Source organism: Chiloscyllium plagiosum, chromosome 34 (genome assembly GCF_004010195.1).
Source record: "Chiloscyllium plagiosum isolate BGI_BamShark_2017 chromosome 34, ASM401019v2, whole genome shotgun sequence".
Taxonomy (NCBI): Eukaryota; Metazoa; Chordata; class Chondrichthyes; order Orectolobiformes; family Hemiscylliidae; genus Chiloscyllium; species Chiloscyllium plagiosum.
In genome coordinates this window covers 561,509-581,030 of record NC_057743.1, presented here as the reverse complement: position 1 = coordinate 581,030, position 19,522 = coordinate 561,509, and the positions used below count along the sequence as shown (strand labels likewise).

Here is a 19,522-nt window from a genome sequence, read left to right as displayed (position 1 = left end):
AACAAAGAAGATTGATGAGGGCAGAGCAGTAGCTGTGATCTATATGGACTTCAGTAAGGTGTTCGACAAGGTTCCCCAAGGGAGACTGGTTAGCAAGGTTAGATCTCACGGAATACAGGGAGAACTAGCCATTTGGATATAGAACTGGCTCAAAGGTAGAAGACGAGGGTGGTGATGGAGGGTTGTTTTTCAGACTGGAAGCCTGTGACCAGTGGAATGCCACAAGGATTGGTGCTAGGTCCACTATTTTTCATCATTCATATAAATGATTTGGATGTGAACATAGGAGGTATAGTTAGTAAGTTTGCAGATGACACCAAAATTGGAAATGTAGTGGACAGTGAAGAGGGTTACCTCAGATTACAACGGGATCTTCATCAAATGGGCCAGTGGGCTGGGGAGTTGTAGGTGGAGTTTAATTCAGATAAATGCGAGGTGCTGCATTTTGGGAAAGCAAACCTTAGCAGGACTTATACACTTAATAGTAAGGTCCTAGGGAGTGTTACTGAACAAAAGGACCTTGGAGTGCAGGTTCATAGCTCCTTGAAAGTAGAGTCGCAGGTAGATAAGATAGTGAGAAAGGCATTTGGTATGCTTTCCTTTATAGGTCAGAGTATTGAGTACAGGAGTTGGGAGGTCATTTTGCAGCTGTACAGGGCATTGGTTAGGCCACTTTTGGAATATTGCATGCAGTTGTGGTCTCCTTCCTATCAGAAAGTTGTTGGGAAAGTTGAAAGGGTTCAGAAATGTTTTGCAAGGATGTTGCCAGGGTTGCAGGATTTGAGCTACAGGGAGAGTTTAAATAGGCTGGGCCTGTTTTCCCTGGAATGTTGCAGGCTGAGGGGTGCCCTTATAAAACCATGAGGGGCATGGATAGGATGAATGGACAAGGTCTTTTCTCCAGAGTCGGGGAGTCCAGAACTAGGGGATGTAGGTTTAGGTTGAGAGGGAAAAGATATAAAAGGGACCTAAGGGGCAACTTTTTCACGCAGAGTCTGGTGACTGTATGGAATGAGCTACCAGAGGAAGTGGTGGAAGCTGGTAAAAAGACAGCATTTAAAAGGCATCTGGATAGGTATATGAATAGGAAGGGTTTGGAGAGATATCGGCCAAGTGCTGGCAAATGGGACTAGATTAGGTTGGGATATCTGGTTGGCATGGACGGGTTGGACCAAAGGGTCTGTTTCAGTGTTGAACATCTCTATGACTGCATGTTTTTTTTGCTTGTTAACTGAAGGAATTTGATTGGCTTACTGGTTGCACCAAAGTATATACAGTAAAGTTTTATTAATTAAATTGGCAATAGTGTCTTCCTTTTAAATTTAGACTCAGGAATGGCAGAGAGATGTTATCTCACCATCTCCCAACTTGATTGTAACAAGCAATGCTGAGTGTGTTGCCCCACAGTGACTTTAGGTGTTGATGTAATGCAGAGTATAGTTTCCCAGTGACTCTGGGTTTTGATGTGATGCAAAGCAACATCGTCCCCTAGTGACTACAGAATCAGCAGAGTTCCTGCATCAGTCCTTGGTCTCCACAGATGATTAAACTCTGCTGTAAGCTCAAATTATGTCCTTCAATCCTGCTGGGGCTTTGAATAGACAGCTCAGGCTCACAAGTGAAATGCCAACTTTTGTCCACTATGGGCCTTGAAACCACAATCCTGAAACTCGGGCACTGAGCCTAACTGGATAGCACTGGCAACTTACATTGAACGCACTCATTGGCCACTTGAAGGACTTCTCCCTGAAGCATCAGCCCACATCTGGGAAATGAAAAATATTCAATCCAATGGGAATGAATGATGACTGATGGGATATAACTGACCACATCCATCCATCACAGGATTTGATGGACGGCACTTGCGTGAATGCCACTTCTGGATTAAATGCCATGTAGTGTGACAGAATTGGCCAATCATGCGTGGCTGTCCTTTCTTCAGTGGACACACTTCAATCGCACTGACCTATCATCGATCAATGTTCTTTTCTGTCAGTAGCCTTTCCATCTAGTTGTTTCATTTGTGCTCTTCTTTGTCCATGCCCTTGCTGATGGTCATCCTCCAGGCATCCCAGTCAGCAGCGGTGGGTGGCACAGTGGTTAGCACTGCTGCCTCACAGCGCCAGAGACCCGGGTTCAAATCCCACCTCAGGCAACTGTCTGTGTGGAGTTTGCATTCTCCCCATGTCTGCGTGGGTTTCCTCCTACAGTCCAAAAATGTGCAGGTTAGGTAAATTGGCCATGCTAAATTGCCCATAGTGTTAGGTGAAGGGGTAAATGCAGTGGAATGGGTCTGGGTGGGTTGCTCTTCGGAGGGTTGGTGTAGACTTGTTGGGCTGATGGGCCTGTTTCCACACTGTAAGTAATGTAATCTAATCTAAGCAGCGAGGATCCCATGCATTGATTCAGATCCTGGTTAGTTTGAGGCCTCGCTTACAGACAGACATGTATTGTCATTGTGGATATAATAGGAATAAAGCCCGAAAGCAATTTGTGATGAGGCACGAGGAAATCAGATTCACACAAGGCTTCCATTTCTCTTTATTCTCAGAATGTTACCAATTGATTTTTGTATCCTTATACTGTTTACACACGTCAACTTAAACACTCTCTCTGTTACTGTTGAACAACTGAATCAGCAAAATTCACATGCTATACTTAAATTCACAAATGACAGAATCCATAATTGAGCCACTCAAAGTTATTCAGCCTCCAAGTGACGCTGATTCAATTGTTAAGCAGCGACAGAATGTTTAAACTGAAGTCTTTGCTCTTGTGTCTTACAGGGGGGATCCCAAACTCGTGAAGCTTAATATAGCAATCGCTTCAGGCTACTTGATTAATGGTGAGTATTACAGAACACGCTTCCAGTCAGGGTTTGAACAAACGACTCTAACTCTCTTTCTTCAGCAAATCAATCTCAATCTATACGCTACTGATAATTACTCCCACTGCATTGTTTCCTCAAAGGCATATACAACGTGGACTCCCTCCACACTATCTCCATCAAACATCTCCAGGCGAGGTACCACACCGGGTTAGATACAGAGAAAAGCTCCCTCTCCACTGACCTCGTCAACCACTCAAAGACAGGGACAGTACAGGGTTAGATAGAGTCCTAAAGATACACAGCGCGCAAACAGACCCTTTGGTTCAACTTGTCCATGCTAACCAGATACCCTAAATAAATCTCGTCCCATTTGCCAGCATTTGGCCCATATCCCGCTAAAGCTTTCCTATTCATATACCCATCCAGATGCCTTTTAAATGCTGTAATTGTAGCAGCCTCCGCCACTTCCTCTGGCAGTTCCTTCCGTACACGTAACACCCTCTGCGTGAAACCGTCTGTTTTAAACCTCTCCCCTCTCATGTAAAACCTATGCCGTCTAGTTTTGGAGACCCCCACTTTGGGGAAAAGACCTTGTCTATTTATCCTATTCCTGCTCCTCATGATTCTATAAACCTCTATAAGGTCACCCCTCAGCGACTGACACTCCAGGGAAAATAGCTCCAGTCTGTATAGCCTCTCCCTCTCAAACCCTCCAACCATGGCAACATCTTTGTAAATCTTTTCTGAATGCTTTCAAGTTTCACAACATTCTTCCTCTAGCAGGTAGACCAGAATTGCACAGAATATTCCAATAGTATCCTAACCAATGTCCTGCACAGCCCCAACTTGACCTCCCAACTCTTATACACGATGCACTGATCAATAAAGTCAAGCATACCAAACGCCTCCTTCACTATCCTATTTACGACTCCACTTTCAAGGAATGAGATACAGAGTATAACTCTCTGCTCTTTTAAACAGAAAGTAAAAATACCTCTGCTTTCTTGAACTGAAAGTGAACTGAAAACAAATCTCCTGTCCCCATCAAATACTCCCAGGAAAGGAACTGCATATGGTTAAAGATAGAATCTTACTCCCACTACTGTTAAACTGAAAATAAAACCCTCTTTACACTTTTCAACTGAAAATAACACTTCCTTGAAACTGTCCCTAGCAAACACTCCAGGCCAGGTCCAGCACACAGTTAGATACAGAACAAAGCTCCTTTTCCACTATCCCATCAAACACTCCCAGGCCAGAGACAACACAGGGTTAGATAGAGAATAAAGCACCCTCTCCACTTTCCCCATCAAACACTCATAGGCCAGGTACAGTACAGGGTTTAATGCAAAGTAAAGCTCTTCTACACTTTTAAACGGAAAGTACAGTGTCTTGTACATTGCATACATCAAACACACCCAAGAGAAGTACGCCATAGAGTTATATACAGTATAAACGTCCCTCTATACTTTTAATAGTGACAGTAAAGCTCTCTCTACACTATCCCCATCTGACACTCCCAGGGGGACACACGGTTAGAACAAAGAACAGTACAGCACAGGAACAGAGCCTTTGACCCACCAAGACTGCAGCAACATACGAAGGCTTTTTAAACAAAAACCTTTTGCTTCTCTGCTGTCCGAATCCCTCTGTTCCCTGCCTCTTCATATATCTGTCAAGATACCTCTTAAATGTTGCTATTGTATTCACCTCCTCCACTAACTCTGGCTGTGCATTCCAAGCACTTACCATACACTGTGTTTAAAAGAAAAACTGCCTCTCAATATCTCCTTTAAACTTGCCCCCTTTTATCTTTAAACCTATGTCCCCTAGTAATTGACTTGTTTGCCCTGCGAGAAAGACTCCAACTATCCATCCTCTCCATGCCTCTCATAATTTGGTAAAGTTCTGTCAGGTAACCCCCCCCCCACTTCAACATTTAAGTAAAAACAAACCAAATTTGTCCAATCTCTCCTCATAGCTAATACCCTCCAAACCAGGCAGCATCATAGTAAACAGTTTCTGCAACCTCCCCAAAGCCTCCATCCACATCCTTCTGGTGACCAGAACACACTATAATATTCCAAATGTGGCCCAACCAAAATTCTATACAGCTGCAAAGATACAGAGTAAAGTTCCTCCTTTGCTGTCCCCATCAAACATACACAGGACAAGACAACACTGGGTTAGCTACAGAGTAAAGCTTCCTATACTCTTTCAAACTGAAATTAAAACTGACTGTACACTATCTCAATTAAGTGCTCCCAGGATGGATGTTAAAAGAAAGATTTGTTTTTAGAAATCTGTAGCTTGTATATTGGCACTGCAGATTTTGAATCTGTTTGGTTTCTGTGCTTTGCATTCTGATTGGTCACTAGCTTTGTCCATTTTGCCCTGGATTTTCTGCCCATTTCAACTACTGCTCTCATTGCAGATTTAATGCTGCTTGTCTGGCACTGGAAGACATTGGGCGATAGCTTTTTCCTCAGTCACCATTTGGCAGCACTCTATGCGTACCAGTATGTGCTGGTAAGTGAAAGGTTAATCAGATATCATCAATGATGAACAGATTCAGAAATCAATCCATTCTATCTTTTTATCATCCTTATCTTAGATTATTTGTATCACTTTGTTTGCTTTATAGGGACGAGGCCTCCTTCCATATTTTGCTAATTTTCGCTTGATTGCTGAGCTGTCCACACCATTTGTAAATCAGCGGTAAGTTGGGGATGCATTCTGTAACACCCTTTGCTTCTGCATTTAATCAATCAACTTAAGACATCCAATGCTGGTTCAGAGGCATAGAGGGTCATGACAGCAGGTACAGGACCTTAAATGGGAGGAAACACAGGAACAGGATGCTAGAGGGACCCAACCCCGGGTACAGAGATATAGATGGCATGAACCTGAGTAGAGAGGAAGAGCCCCTGGGTGCAGGGGCACAGGGAGGGACACGGCCCCTGGGTTCAGGGGATCAATTCGGGGAGGTGAACAAGACACTAGTGGGGCACAATGCTGGATATAGGACAGTAGACAGGCACAATTCTAGGTAGAGGGAAATGACCCCCCAGGTGAATATAGATGAACATATCAGGGCAGCAGCCTACTTACAGGGGTGCCAGAGATTACAAACCCAGTTGTAAGGTTCCAAAAGGACAGGAGCCCAGGGACATGACCCTGGGTGTAAGGATACCGGGGGAGAGGAGCCCAGGTACAGGATAGTAGAGGGATACGACCCTGGGTATGAGGATACCAGAGGGAGAGGAGTCAGGTACTGGATAGTAGAGGGACATGACCCTGGGTGTGAAGATACCAGGGGGAGAGGATCCCAGATACAAGATAGTAGAGGGACACTACCCTGGGTCTGAGGATACCAATGGGAGAGGAGCCCAGGTACAGGATATTAGAGGTACTCGACACCGGATCAGGGATATAATGGGTCTACAACACTGCAGTCCAGAAGGTTCACGAAGCACAAATGTGCACACGTCCTGCTTTTGTTTTAAACTGATTGATTGTGTCTGATATTGAAGAAAAATTTGTATTTTCCTCTGTTGAAATTTAGATGTTTCAGTAAGATTATGGATAGTGGTAAAAGAGGGGGAAGTGTGGCATTGTTCGTCAAGGATAGTATTAATGTGGCAGAAAGGACATTTGATGAGAACCTGTCTATTGAGGTAGTTTGAGCTGAGGTTAGAAACAGGAAGGGAGAAGTCACCCTCTGGAGAGTTTTCTCTAGCCCTTTGAATAGTTCCAGAGATGTAGAGGAAAGGATTGCAAAGATAATTCTGGATACGAGCGAAAGTAACAGGGCAATTGTTATGGGAGCCTTTAACTGTCCAAATATTGACTGGAAATACTTTAGTTTGAGTACCTTAGATGGGTCCAGTTTTGTCCAATGTTTGCAGGAGGGTTTCCTGACACAGTATGTACTTACGTTAACAAGAGACGAGGCCACATTGGATTTGGTACTGGATAATGAAACTGGCCAGGTGTTAGATTTGGAAGTAGGTGAACATTTTGGTGATAGTGACCATGATTTGTTTATGTTTACTTTGGTGGTGGAAAGGGATAAGTATATACCAAGGGCAAGAGTTATAGCTGGGGGAAAGGCAATGATGTGATTAGGCAAGATTTAGGATGCATAGGATGGTGAAGGAAACTTCACGAGATGGGAACAATTAAAATGTGGAGCTTGTTCAAGGAACACCTACTCTGTGTCCTTCATAAGTATGTACGTCAGGCAGTGAGGAAGTGGTCGAGCAAAGCAACCATGGTTTACTAAAGAAGTTGAATCTCTTGTCAAGAGGAAGAAGAAGGCTTATGTAAGGATGAGACATGTAGGCTTAGTTAGGGCGTTTGAGAGTTACAAGTTAGCCAGGAAGGACCTAAAGAGAGAGCTACAAAAGCCAGGAGAGGACATGAGAAGTCTTTGGCAGGTAGGATCAAGGAAAACCCTAAAGCTTCTATCGGTATGTCAGGAATAAAAAAAAATTACTAGAGTAAGATTAGGGCCAGTCAAGGACATCGTGGAAAGTTGTCTGTGGAGTCCAGAGAGATAAGAGAGGCGCTAAATGAATATTTTTCATCAGTATTCACACAGGAAAAAGACAGTGTTGTCGAGGAGAATACTGAGATACGGGCTATTAGACTAGACCGGCTTGAGATTCATGAAGTGTTAGCAACTCTGGAAAGTGTGAAAATAGATAAGTCCCCTGGGCCGAATGGGATTTATCCTAGGATTCTCTGGAAGTCAGGCAGGTGATTGCTGAGCCTTTGGCTTTGATCTTTGTCAGTATTGTCTGCAGGAATAGTGCCAGAAGACTGGAGGAAAGTAAATGTTGTGCCCTTGTTCAAGAAGGGGAGTAGAGGCAATCCTGGTAATTATAGACCTGTGAGCCTTACTTCGGTTGTAGGTAAACTGTTGGAAAGAATTATGAGAGATAGGATTTGCAATAATCAAGAAAGGAATAATTTGATTAGGGATAATCAACACAGTTTTGTCAAGGTTAGGTCATGCCTGACAAACCTTATTGAGTTCTTTGAGAAGGTGACCAAACAGTTGGATGAGGGTAAAGCGTTTGATGTGGTGTATATGAATTTGTAAGGTATTTGATAAGGTTCCCCATGGTAGTCTATTGCAGAAAATAGAGGCATGGGATTGACAGTGATTTAGCCGTTTGGATCAGAAATTTGCTAGCTGTAAGAATACAGAGGGTGAAAGGAAATGTTTATCCTGGAGTGCAGTTACTAATGGTGTACCACAGCATCTGTTTTGGGGCCCACTGCTGTTTGTCATTTTTATAAATGACCTGGATGAGGGCGTAGAAGAATGGGTTAATAAATTTGCGATGACACTAAGGTCGGTGGAGTTGTGTACAGTGTGGATGGATGTTGCAGGTTACAGAGGGACATAGATAAGCTGCAGAGCTCGGCTTAGAGATAGCAAATGGAGTTTAATGCGGAAAATTGTAAGGTAATTTATTTTGGAAGGAGTGACAGAAATGCAGACTTCTGGGCTAATGGTAAGATTCTTGATAGTGTAGATGAACAGAGAGATCTCGGTGTCCATGTGCATTGAGCCCTGCAGGTTGCCACCAAGGCTGATAGGGTTGTTAAAAAGGCGTACAGTGTGTTAGCTTTTATTGGTAGAGGGATTGAGTTTCAGAGCCATGAGGTCATGCTGCAGCTGTACAAAACTCTGGTGTGACCGCACTTAAAGTATTGCATGCAGTTCTGGTTGTTGCATTATAGGAAGGATGTGGAAGCATTGGAAAGGGTGCAGAGGAGATTTATCAGGATGTTGCCTGGTATGGAGGGAAGAAATATAAGGAAAGGCTGAGGGACTTGAGGCAGTTTTCATTCGAGAGAAGGTTAAGAAGTGACTTAATAGAGATAATCAGAGGATTAGATAAGGTGGACTGTGAGAGCCTTTTTTCTTGGATGGTGATGGCCAGCACAAAGTGACATAGCTTTAAATTGAGAAGTGATAGATATAGGACAGATGTCAGAGGTAGGTTCTTTACTCGGAGTAGTAAGGGCATGAAATGGCCTGCCTGCAAATTGCCAACATTAAGTGCATTTAAATTGTCATTGGATAGATATATGGATGATAATGGAATAGTGTAGTGGATGTAGGTTTGCTCGCTGAGCTGGAAGGTTCGTTTTCAGATGTTTCATCACTATACTAGGTAACATCTTCAGTAAGCCTCTGAATGAACCACAGGTGGTGTAGCCCACTTTCTATTTATATGTTTAAGTGTTCTAGGGCCAGTGATATCATTTCCTGTGGTGACATCATTTCCTATGCTGATGTCATTTCCTGTTCTCTTCCTCAGGGAGTGGTAAATCGGATCAAGTCAATGTGTTTATTGATTGAGTTCCGTTGGAATGCCATGCTTTTAGGAGTTCTCGTGTGTGTCTCTGTTTGGCCTGTCCTAGGATGGATGTGTTGTCCCAGTCGAAGTGGTGTCCTTCCTCATGTAAGGATACTAGTGAGAGTGGGTCATGTTGTTTTGTGGCTAATTGATGGTCATGTATCCTGGTAGTTAGTTTTCTGCCTGTTTGTCCAATGTAGTGTTTGTTACAGTCCTTGTAAGGTATTTTGTAAATGACATTAGTTTTCTTTGTTGTCTGTATAAGGTCTTTCAAGTTCATTAGCTGCTGTTTTAGTGTGTTGGTGGGTTTGTGGGCTACCATGATGCCAAGGGGTCTGAGTAGTCTGGCAGTCATTTCCGAGATGTCTTTGATGTAGGGGAGAGTGGCTAGGGTTTCTGGACATGTTTTGTCTGCTTGTTTGGGTTTGTTACTGAGAAATCAGCAGACTGTGTTCATTGGGTATTGTTCTTTTTGAACAGGCTGTATAGGTGATTTTCCTCTGCTCTTTGTAGTTCCTCTGTGCTGCAGTGTGTGGTGGCGCATTGAAATAATGTTCTAATGCAGCTTCATTTTTGGATGTTGGGATGATTGCTTCTGTAGTTTAATATTTGGTCCGTATGTGTTGTTTTCCTGTAGACGCTGGTTTGAAGTTCTCCATTGGCTGTTCACTGTACTGTGACATCTAGGAATGGGAGTTTGTTGTCGTTTTCCTCCTCTTTCGTGAATTTTATGCCTGGAAGGATATTATTGATGGTCTTGAAGGTTTCCTCTAATTTGTTTTGTTTAGTCATCCACGTAGCGGACCCAAAGTTTGGGTTGGATGGTTGGCAGAGTGGTTTGTTCGAGTCTCTGCACTACTGCCTCTGCTAAGAACCCTGATACCCATGGATGTTCCGTTGGTTTGTCAGTAGGTTTTGTTGCTGAAGGTGAAGTGGGTGGTAAAGCATAGGTCCACTAGCTTGACAATACTGTCCTTTCTGATGAAGTTGGTGGTGTTTGGTGTATGTGTCTTTGGTTCTTCTAATAATGTTGTCAGTGTTTCCTTAGCCAGGTTGATATTGATGGATGTGAACAAGGCTATTATGTCAAAGGAGACCATTATTGCATCCTCTTCTATCTTGGTGTCTTGGGTGGAGTGGATGGAGTGGCGTGAGTCTTCTACTAAGTGTTTTAGTCTTTGGTGTAGCTCCTTGACCAATCTGTAAGTTGGTATTTCAGGATGTGAGACTATGGGTCTGAAGGGGGCTCCTGGTTTGTGAATTTGGCATAAAATTCACTAAAGAGGAGGAAAATAACAACAAACTGCGATTTCTAGATGTCGCAGAGACACGCACGAGAATTCCTAGAAGCATGGCGTTCCAACCAGAACTCTATCTACAAACACGTTGGCTTGGATTCCATTTACCACCCCCTGAGAAAAAGAACCGGAGATGATATCACTGTAGGAAATGATGTCACCACAGGAAATGATGTCACCAACCATAGGAAACTCAAATATATAAATAGAAAGTGGGCTACACCACCAACGCTTCATTTTCAGGCTCACTGAAAATGTTACCTAGTATGGTGATGAAACATCTGAAAACGAACCTTCCAGCTCAGTGAGCAAACCTCCATTCAGAACCTCAACCTGAGCTACAAATCTCAAAACTCTGAATAGTGTAGGTTAGATGGGCTTCAGATTGGTTCCACAGGTCGGCGCATCATCGAGGGCCGAAGGGCCTGTACTGCGTTGTAATGTTCAATGTTCTATAAATTGTCTCCCAAACACATTGTACAGTTCAAAAATCACAGGGACTTGCAATGGCTTTCCTGCAAATATACAGCTGACACATATACAAACAAACAATAACTTGCAATAAAAAGCAGTTTTCACACCATAGACATTGCAAGATATTTCAGACAAGCAAAATCAAGATTTATAGAGGCAAAGCATAAAATATTATGTCAGATGACCACAAACCTGCTGGAAGAGAGAGTTTTCTAAGGAGGTCCTTAAAGAAGAAAAGCAATAGGAAGATAGAGATTTGGGACTCAAAATTGAGAGTTTGGAATTGATGGCATAGCCTGCAAAGGTGAGACCAATGAGTTGTTGAATGTGTATGAGACAAGAATTAGCTTTTAGGTCTTGGAGGGCATTAGATTGGAGAACTTTAGAGAGATGGGGAAGTGTATGAACACAAGGTTGAGAATTTTTAAGTCCATATATCTCAACATCAGGAGATAATGTCAGCTAAAAAGCACAAGGAAGACTCATGAACAGGACTTTTTAACAATCAAAAAAAAGTGTAATTTATGGAAGATGGTCAGCCAGCAAGGGGATATTGGTGTAGACACCTCTGGTGAGAAAGGTGGGATGAGGGTACAGCAGCAAATTGGTAAGGTCATGTTAGGAGTGGAAGTAAGGAGTCTTGGTGATGGAGTGGACTTTAGTTAGAAGCTCAGACACCAAAGTTATGAATGCCCAGTTCAGAGATTGAGATGTGATATTGAAAGGAATAGAATTCTTAAGAGGGCCTTATGGGATAGTCGCTAAGAGGCTGTTTCCCCTTACTAGAATAGATAATAGTTTCAGGATAGAGGTCACCTCATTAAGGACTGAATCGAGGAGAATTTCAGAGTTCCAGACTGAGATCAAATGATTATTGGGGTATAAGGAAACAGGAAGGGAGAGTGGAGTGGAGTTGAGGTGGGGACATGCCCTGCTGTTACTGAATTCATGGCTCACTAAGGTTATAAGAAGTTAAAAATCACACAACACCAGGTTATAGTCCAACAGGTTTAATTGGAAGCACACTAGCTTTCGGAGCGTCGCTCCTTCATCAGGTGTCGTACAATCGTGTACTCCACAACCACCTGATGAAAAAGCAGCACTCTGCAAGCTCGTGCTTCCAATTAAACCTGTTGGGCTACAACCTAGTGTTGTGTGATTTTTAACTTGTACACCCCAGTCCAACACTGGCATCTCCAAATCATAAGGTTGTAAGGGCATTCTTGCTCCAATTTCATGTACTCAGTCTCAAATAGTGGCCACGGAAGGAGGTGGAATCTGTGACCAGAGAACAGGGTATGTGATGACAATTACCTCAATCTTCCCAATGTTTCATCAGTAGAAAGTCCAGCAGAATTTCCAGCCCCATATGGAGTATGGTGTTGCTAAGCAGTCTGACAACATAGGCCTTAGAGGGGATGAGCAAGGAAAGCATGTCATCAGTGGACATGGGGATTCCCATGTATTTTTGAATAATGTTGCCAAAAGGAAATATATATATAAAATATCAACCCTTTGCAGCAGAGGCGGTAGAGAAATTTTTAATTTGTTGAGGTGAAAAAGAATCTGTTCTCCGAAGTTCAGTGGTAAATATATCTAACAGTGGGTTAGATAAGGAAAATACATTCTACTGACTGAAGGAGGAGGATGGTTTAGTCAGGAGTATGAGCATTTAAATGTTAGGGAGGGATCGTGCTCACAAAGATCACTCTCACAAGCTTCCCAAGTATAATCTGGTGTGTGTGTGTGTCTGGTGCTGCCTCTGTTGCTGGATGGTGTATGCCTGGTGCTGCCTCTGGTGCTGGGAGGTGTGTGTCTGGGGCTGGGAGGTGTGTGTCTGGGGCTGCCTCTGGTGCTGGGAGGTGTGTGTCTGGGGCTGCCTCTGGTGTTAGGAGGTGTGTGTCTGGGGCTGCCTCTGGTGCTAGGAGGTGTGTGTCTGGGGCTGCCTCTGGTGCTGGGAGGTGTGTGTCTGGGGCTGCCTCTGGTGCTGGGTGGTGTGTGTCTGGTGCTGGGTGGTGTGTGTCTGGTGCTGGGTGGTGTGTGTCTGGGGCTGGGTGGTGTGTGTCTGGGGCTGCCTCTGGTGCTGGGAGGTCTGTGTATCACTGAACGATAATGCACTCTGTGTTTAAGTGCAGGTGGTTCTTTGAGGTTCTGCGGTTCCCCAGAAATGCCCGGTTGGTTGTGTTGAATGGTGTCGCCATGACTGTGAGCTTCTTCCTTGTGCGCATTGCTGTGATTCCGTCCTACTACCTTCAAATGGTTTCTACCTTTGGGACAGCAGCCTTCCACCGCCTGGGCCTTGGGCCACAGTGTGCTTGGATCATTTCCAGTGTTGTTCTGGATATTCTTAACACAGTCTGGATGTACAAAATCGCCAAAGGGTGCTGGAAAATTCTGTTTACATCCCAGAAGCACCGGAAAGCTGAACTCAGTGAGAGTTTATAGAGAAGTAGCAGGTTTTCCAGGTTAAGTCCTTTCTGCTGAAACTTTAATCAATCAATCTACATCAAATCCGCACTCTTGAAAACTTACAATTATGTTTGAAATTTTTGAAATAAATCTGTTAATGTTTTATTATGTAACATTGCAACTGAGACATTGAGGAGATTGAAAATGGCACAATTTTGTAATTAGTCTTAGATTTGTATAAACTGAGCTATGTAATTTGTTCAGTCATTGTCAGAAACTAATCATCAATTCTTCGTCTGTCTGTAACAATAAGGACAATGCCTCAAGATTGGAAAGTGCCTAAGAGCCAACCTGGGTCAAGCTCTCCAGTGCTGGCCTAGACAGACATCTGGATCAAAAGGTTTGTGGCTCAGCAGAAACTGCTTTGTAGAATTGCTTCACCCACATCCTTCCAGACTGTGCTAATTGAGCAAAGGTTAACCAAAAAAAGTTGTCAATGTTCAGTGTATATCTCCTTACGTGTGCCAGTTTTTCCATTTACTTCTGTGAGTCTCACTATTCTTTCAAGCGCGACTGGTGCCTTTCTCTGTTATTCCAGATTACACGACACCCTCCTTGAGTCCTTGATATGTATCAGCAGCTCCTGTTTTGCTAGGCCCCTCAGATTAAGGAATTCAAATTATTTCCTCTCTCTCACCCTCTCAATGTCTGTGCATATACTTGTATGAGAGTGAGCATTGTGAGCGTTATTAGAGAGTTGTGTGTAAGAGCGGTGTATATGTGTTTCTGAAAGACAACAATGAGAAGATGACCAGGTAATCTGATTTACTGGTGTTGGTTGAAAATTAAACATCAACAGATAGCAGAGATAACTTGCCTTCTCTTAATGTGGTGGGATCATCTTTGTGTACTGAGAGGGCAGTAGGAGATTGGTTCAACATTTTGACTGTAAAAGAGTACTGACAGTGCAGCTCCCTCAGCATTAGGCTGGAATGTTAGCCTAGATAATGTGTTGAAGTTCTGGGAGTGGGAGCCAGACACTCAGCCTCATAATTTGGGGGAGGGGGGAGCTACCAGAGAGCTATGGCTCAAAGTCATCGTTAAACCTAGACAGATCAGACTCAGAATTTATTTAAAATAACTAAATAAGTCTTACAATTTGAATCTCCTTTATTAATGGTTTGAGTTATCTGATTATTAAAATAAGGATTTTTAGGAACAGAAAAGGGCTATTTAACCCAATAGATACATTCCCTTTTTTTATGGACTGATTCTTCCTATTTACTCTTTTACCACATTCAGCAGTTTCTGCTCTCCAAAGAAACACATCTAATTTCCCTGGTCACCCCAGAGATTGGCTATTAAAAATATCATACTCTGCTTTATTTTAACCAAATCAGCTAGTGTAATCCCATTCCCCACAAATTTCTATAACTTCAGTTTAACTGGTAAATACATTTATGAAATGCATCTATTTAATGAATCAGAATCAAATTGCATCATTAATTGTTGTCCACTCAACTAGTTAGTGTAAATGGGTTACAGTTTGATCATAGATTTGTAAAGACTAAGTTATTCCTAATGCGTTTTTTTTAGGAAATCGCTAACATAGTACTGTAGTTAGGAATCACTTATAGTTCTATTTAAATGGAATTTCAGAAAACATACAAAGGATTCCATGTAAAAGGAAAGTGTATGGAATTGGAAACAACTTATTGGCTTGGATAAAAATTGGGTAGAGGTAGGGGAGAGAAAAGGATAAAAAATACATACTCAAATTGGCGGGTGTCCCCCAGGATTCTGGGGTCTCCAGCTAGGTAACATCAGTGAGCCTCTGTTGAAGCACTAGTGTACTGTCCTGCTTTCTATTTGTGTGTCTTGGTCTGTTAAGGTGGGTGATATCATTTCTGGTTCTTTTTCTCAGAGGTTGGTAAGTGGGATCCAAATTGATGTGTTTATTGATGGAGTTCCGCTTTGAATGCCAGGCCTCTAGGAATTCCCGTGCATGTCTCTGTTTAGCCTGTCCTAGGATGGATGTATTGTCCCAGTCAAAGTGGTGACCTCCTTTATAAAAGCAAATCACCGCGGATGCTGGAATCTGAAACCAAAAGAGAAAATGCAGGAAAATCTCAGCAAATCTGGCAGCACCTGTAAGGAGAGAAAAGAGCTGGCGTTTCGAGTCTAACTGACCCTTTGTCAAAGCTTTGACAAAGGGTCAGTTAGACTCGAAACGTCAGTTCTTTTCTCTCCTTACAGATGCTGTCAGATTTGCTGAGATTTTCCAGGGTTTTCTCTTTTGGTGTCCTCCTTTATCTGTGTGTAAGGATACTATTGATAGCTGGTCATGACCTTTGGTGGCTAGTTGGTGTTCATGTATCCTGGTGGCTATTTTCCTGCCTGTATGCCTGACGTAGTCTTTGTTATAGTCCTTGCAGGGTATTTTGGAAATAATATTCATTTTGCTGGTTGTTAGTACAGGGTCAGTTAGGTTCATCAGTAGCTGTTTGTGTGTTGGTAGGTTTCTGGGCTGCCATGATGCTAAATGGTCAATGTAGTCTGGTTGTCATCTCCAAGATGTCTTTGATGTATGGACTTGTGGCTAGAGTCTCTGGGCATGTTGTGTCTTCTTGTTTGAGTTTGTTGTGTATTACATATCCTCCCTCCCAAAACCACTTTTACAACTTCCATTATAACTAGTCCTTTGGTTCCAAATCCTTCACTTGTAAGCTAATTATCTCCTCCCAGCTTCTATAATCTGCATTAATCAGATTCTACTCTGTCACATTCCTCTCTTTGCTGTTCACAGACAAATGTAAAATCTAATCCTTGTCTTTAAATAGCAAATTTTCCTCATGCTGTTACCAATATTAATTGTTCAACTAACATCACATAACCACTACTACTGTGTTATTGCTGTTCCTTACACTACATGGTAAGTATCAGTCAGACTTTCCACTGATACACTGGCCAAATAATCTTCAACAAAGACGATTAACCTGCTACATAAATATGAAGGGTTAATGACAACAAATTTTTAAACTGAGAAAGTTATTTTCTCCCTTTTTTTTTGAGCTTCCTCACTTTCAATTTAATCTTTTAGGTTATATCAGATTTTTACTCATCGGTTCTCTAACCATATACACATCCAACCCATTTATGATTTAATCTCTACCATGGATCTGGTAATAGGCAGACCCTGAATCCACACCAGCCAGAACATGAATCAAATGTTGTGCTATTGGCATCAACATGATTCTCACTAGCCATCCTGCCAACCAGCTCCCCGAGGAGTCCAGGTTGCTGTTGCAGCTTGCACCATGCTGTCTTATGTTGTAACCTGTAGCTAAGGACAGTGGTGGAAGCCCCAGTGTCCTTTCTATCATGTGGCTGACCAGGAATCTCTCCCACTCTTACCATCTGCTATTGGCATGAGTTGCATTTACAAATTTACAAATTGATAATCAACCTGTTGGCGACATTGTGAAAACACCTTCTTTATGACAGAATAAAATTAGGTAAAACATTGGAATTAATAGAATTAAAGAAGTAACAAATCTGTAAAATGATATGGCTGGGAAATAGGAATAATGGTTGGGTACTCAAAATGGCAAGATGTGAACAGTGGTGTCCCACAAGGATCTGTGTTAGGGCCTCAATTTATTTATTAACAACTTGGATAATGGCACTGAAGATTAACACAAAGTTAGGCAGCATTATAGAAAATGTAAAAGATAACTCAAAGTTACAAAGGGATACTGATAGACTTGGTGAATGGGCAAAACTGTGTTGGATGGAGTTCAGTGTAAACCAGGATGAACTTATCCATTTTGGATCAAGAATGGGGGTGGGGGTTGGTGTGGGGGGGGGGGGGGTCGGATGCATATATCTTTAAAATGCCACAAACAGATGCATAAAATAATGAAGAAAACTAATGGAATGCTCAGGGACATTACTGACCCTGGCATCAGGGAGGCAATAACCACCACCACCCCAGAAAAAAAGTGTCCAAAGCAATACTTGTTTGGCATGGGAATGGCATTGGGTATTCCCACGCTGCCAACTCATGCTTACTCGTCTTCCTGGTGGTCACCCAACTCTTTTCTGTCCACCACCTCATTGGTGGTGTGACCAGCTCATTGAATATACTATCCACACTATTCTCAGCCTCATGAATGCTCCATAGTGAGTCTAGGCCCTCCATGCAGCAAATCAGGAGCTGCAATTGAACACACTTCCTGCATATGTAATGGAATTGGATACTTGAAATGTCCCTGATTTCCCACTTATTGCAGGAGGAGCATTCCATGGGGCCGAGTTCCCTGCCATTTTGAAACTTCTTGACTAAATCCACCTTATCAACTACAGTCAATAATCCACAACCTTACCCGCTCGTCACCAAACTCAAATCTCTCACTCTCTATTCCTAGCAGACTACGACCAGAAGAAGTACTTTATTTCTCTCCAGAAACTACTCACTCAGTATGTAAACCTGGTTCCTGAGCAGCCAAGCCTAGATCACTATTTGAGTCCTGACATCACCTCCAGGACTCTAGTCTGTTGATGTTCACCCCCAGGTTCAGTTCCTTCACCTTGTCGCTGCTCGGACTGACCTTGCTCCTCTGGTATTTATCCTGCTGCTGCTGTTCACCCCCAGGTTCATTCTCCCTTGCTGCTGTCGCTGCCCGGACTGACCTTGCTCCTCTGGTATTTATCCTGCTGCTGCTGTTCACCCCCAGGTTCACTCTCCCTTGCTGCTGTCGCTGCCCGGACTGACTTTGCTCCTCTGGTATTTATCCTGCTGTTGCTGTTCAACCCCAGGTTCACTCTCCCTTGCTGCTGTCGCTGCCCGGACTGACCTTGCTCCTCTGATATTTATCCTGCTGCCGCTGTTCACCCACAGGTTCACTCTTCCTTGCTGTTGTCGCTGCTCGGCCTGACCATTGTCTGAGAATTAGGGCCAGACTGTTCAGGAGAGATGTTAGGAAGCATTTCTACACACAGAGGGTAGTAGATGTTTGGCACTCTCTACCAAAATGTCAGTGGATGCAGGATCAGTTCTTCATTTTGTATCTCAATTGAACAAAGGTGCTAAGAGATATGGACCAAGGGTAAGTAAATGGAATTAGGCCACAGATCAGCCATGATCACATTGAATGGCTGCCTCTCCTATTCCTAAATTCCTATGACCACGAGTCCTGAATGTGACATTAATCCAGAGATGGTATGCTACAACTGTGCCACATGACCTCCTCACCTTGGAATCTTACATACTGCTTTTGTTAAAAACCTGCAAGTTCCTCTCCAAGCCACTCGCCCCCCTGACTTGGAAATATATTGCTCTTCCTTCACAGTCGTTGGGTCAAAATCCTGGAATTCCCTCCCTAATGCCATTGTGTGTCAACTCACAGTAAGTGGACTGCAGTGATTCAAGAAGGCAGCTCACCTTCTTGGGCAACTAGGGATAGGCTATCAATGCTGGCTGGCCAGCAACACCCAAGTTCCACAAATGAATTTTTAAAAATCTTCAACCAACAAAGAAAACAACACACTACCATTGAATTCCAGTTACTTGGGGTGTCAGTCTATTCCATGAGCATGCTATTTTATATATTGACTGTGCCAGTACTTCTAGATGAGAAAACCCAGCTCTTTGTACATTACCACCTGTTTCAAACACTGCACTTGCCATGTTCTTGTAATTGGGCCTCATGCCAATGGCTTTATAATGGACTGACATATTGAATTTGTCGATAATCCTGTTGAATATTAGGATTCGTGTTATTATGTCCATAGCAATCCAAAATAACTGTGTACTTATTCGTTCCTACACTTGCCTCAGATACAACCCCCTATTGGAAAGGGATTTGTAATTTTCCTGCACATGGTGTGAAAAGATTGATATCACAGAAGTTTTACGGAATGGACAGCCATTTGGACTAGTTTGCCTACACAAGCTCATTAAATGAGCACCATTACCTAATGCCAATCTCCTGTTTTCCCATACCCTTTCGAACTATTTTTATCCAAATAATCTCCCAAAGCTCTCTTGACTACCTCAATTAAACCTGCCACCACTACATTTTCAGGCAGTGCATTCCATACCCTAACTACCAACTGTAGGAGAAAGTATTTCC

At 42.9% G+C, this 19,522-nt stretch overlaps 1 protein-coding gene across 3 annotated transcripts in view; it reads left to right on the top strand.

Annotated features, from left to right (window-relative positions):
- LOC122540170 (TLC domain-containing protein 4-B-like) overlaps positions 1–13,792 on the top strand; it is a 40,168-nt gene extending 26,376 nt beyond the window's left edge. For all 3 annotated transcript variants that reach the window (XM_043675501.1, XM_043675503.1, XM_043675502.1), the window contains exons 4-7: positions 2,787–2,845; positions 5,265–5,359; positions 5,475–5,548; positions 13,115–13,792. In XM_043675501.1, coding sequence (XP_043531436.1) covers positions 2,787–2,845; positions 5,265–5,359; positions 5,475–5,548; positions 13,115–13,424 — 538 coding nt within the window. In that variant the 3' untranslated portion in view covers positions 13,425–13,792. The remainder of the gene's footprint in view (positions 1–2,786; positions 2,846–5,264; positions 5,360–5,474; positions 5,549–13,114) is intronic.
- The last annotated feature ends 5,730 nt before the right edge of the window (positions 13,793–19,522 follow it).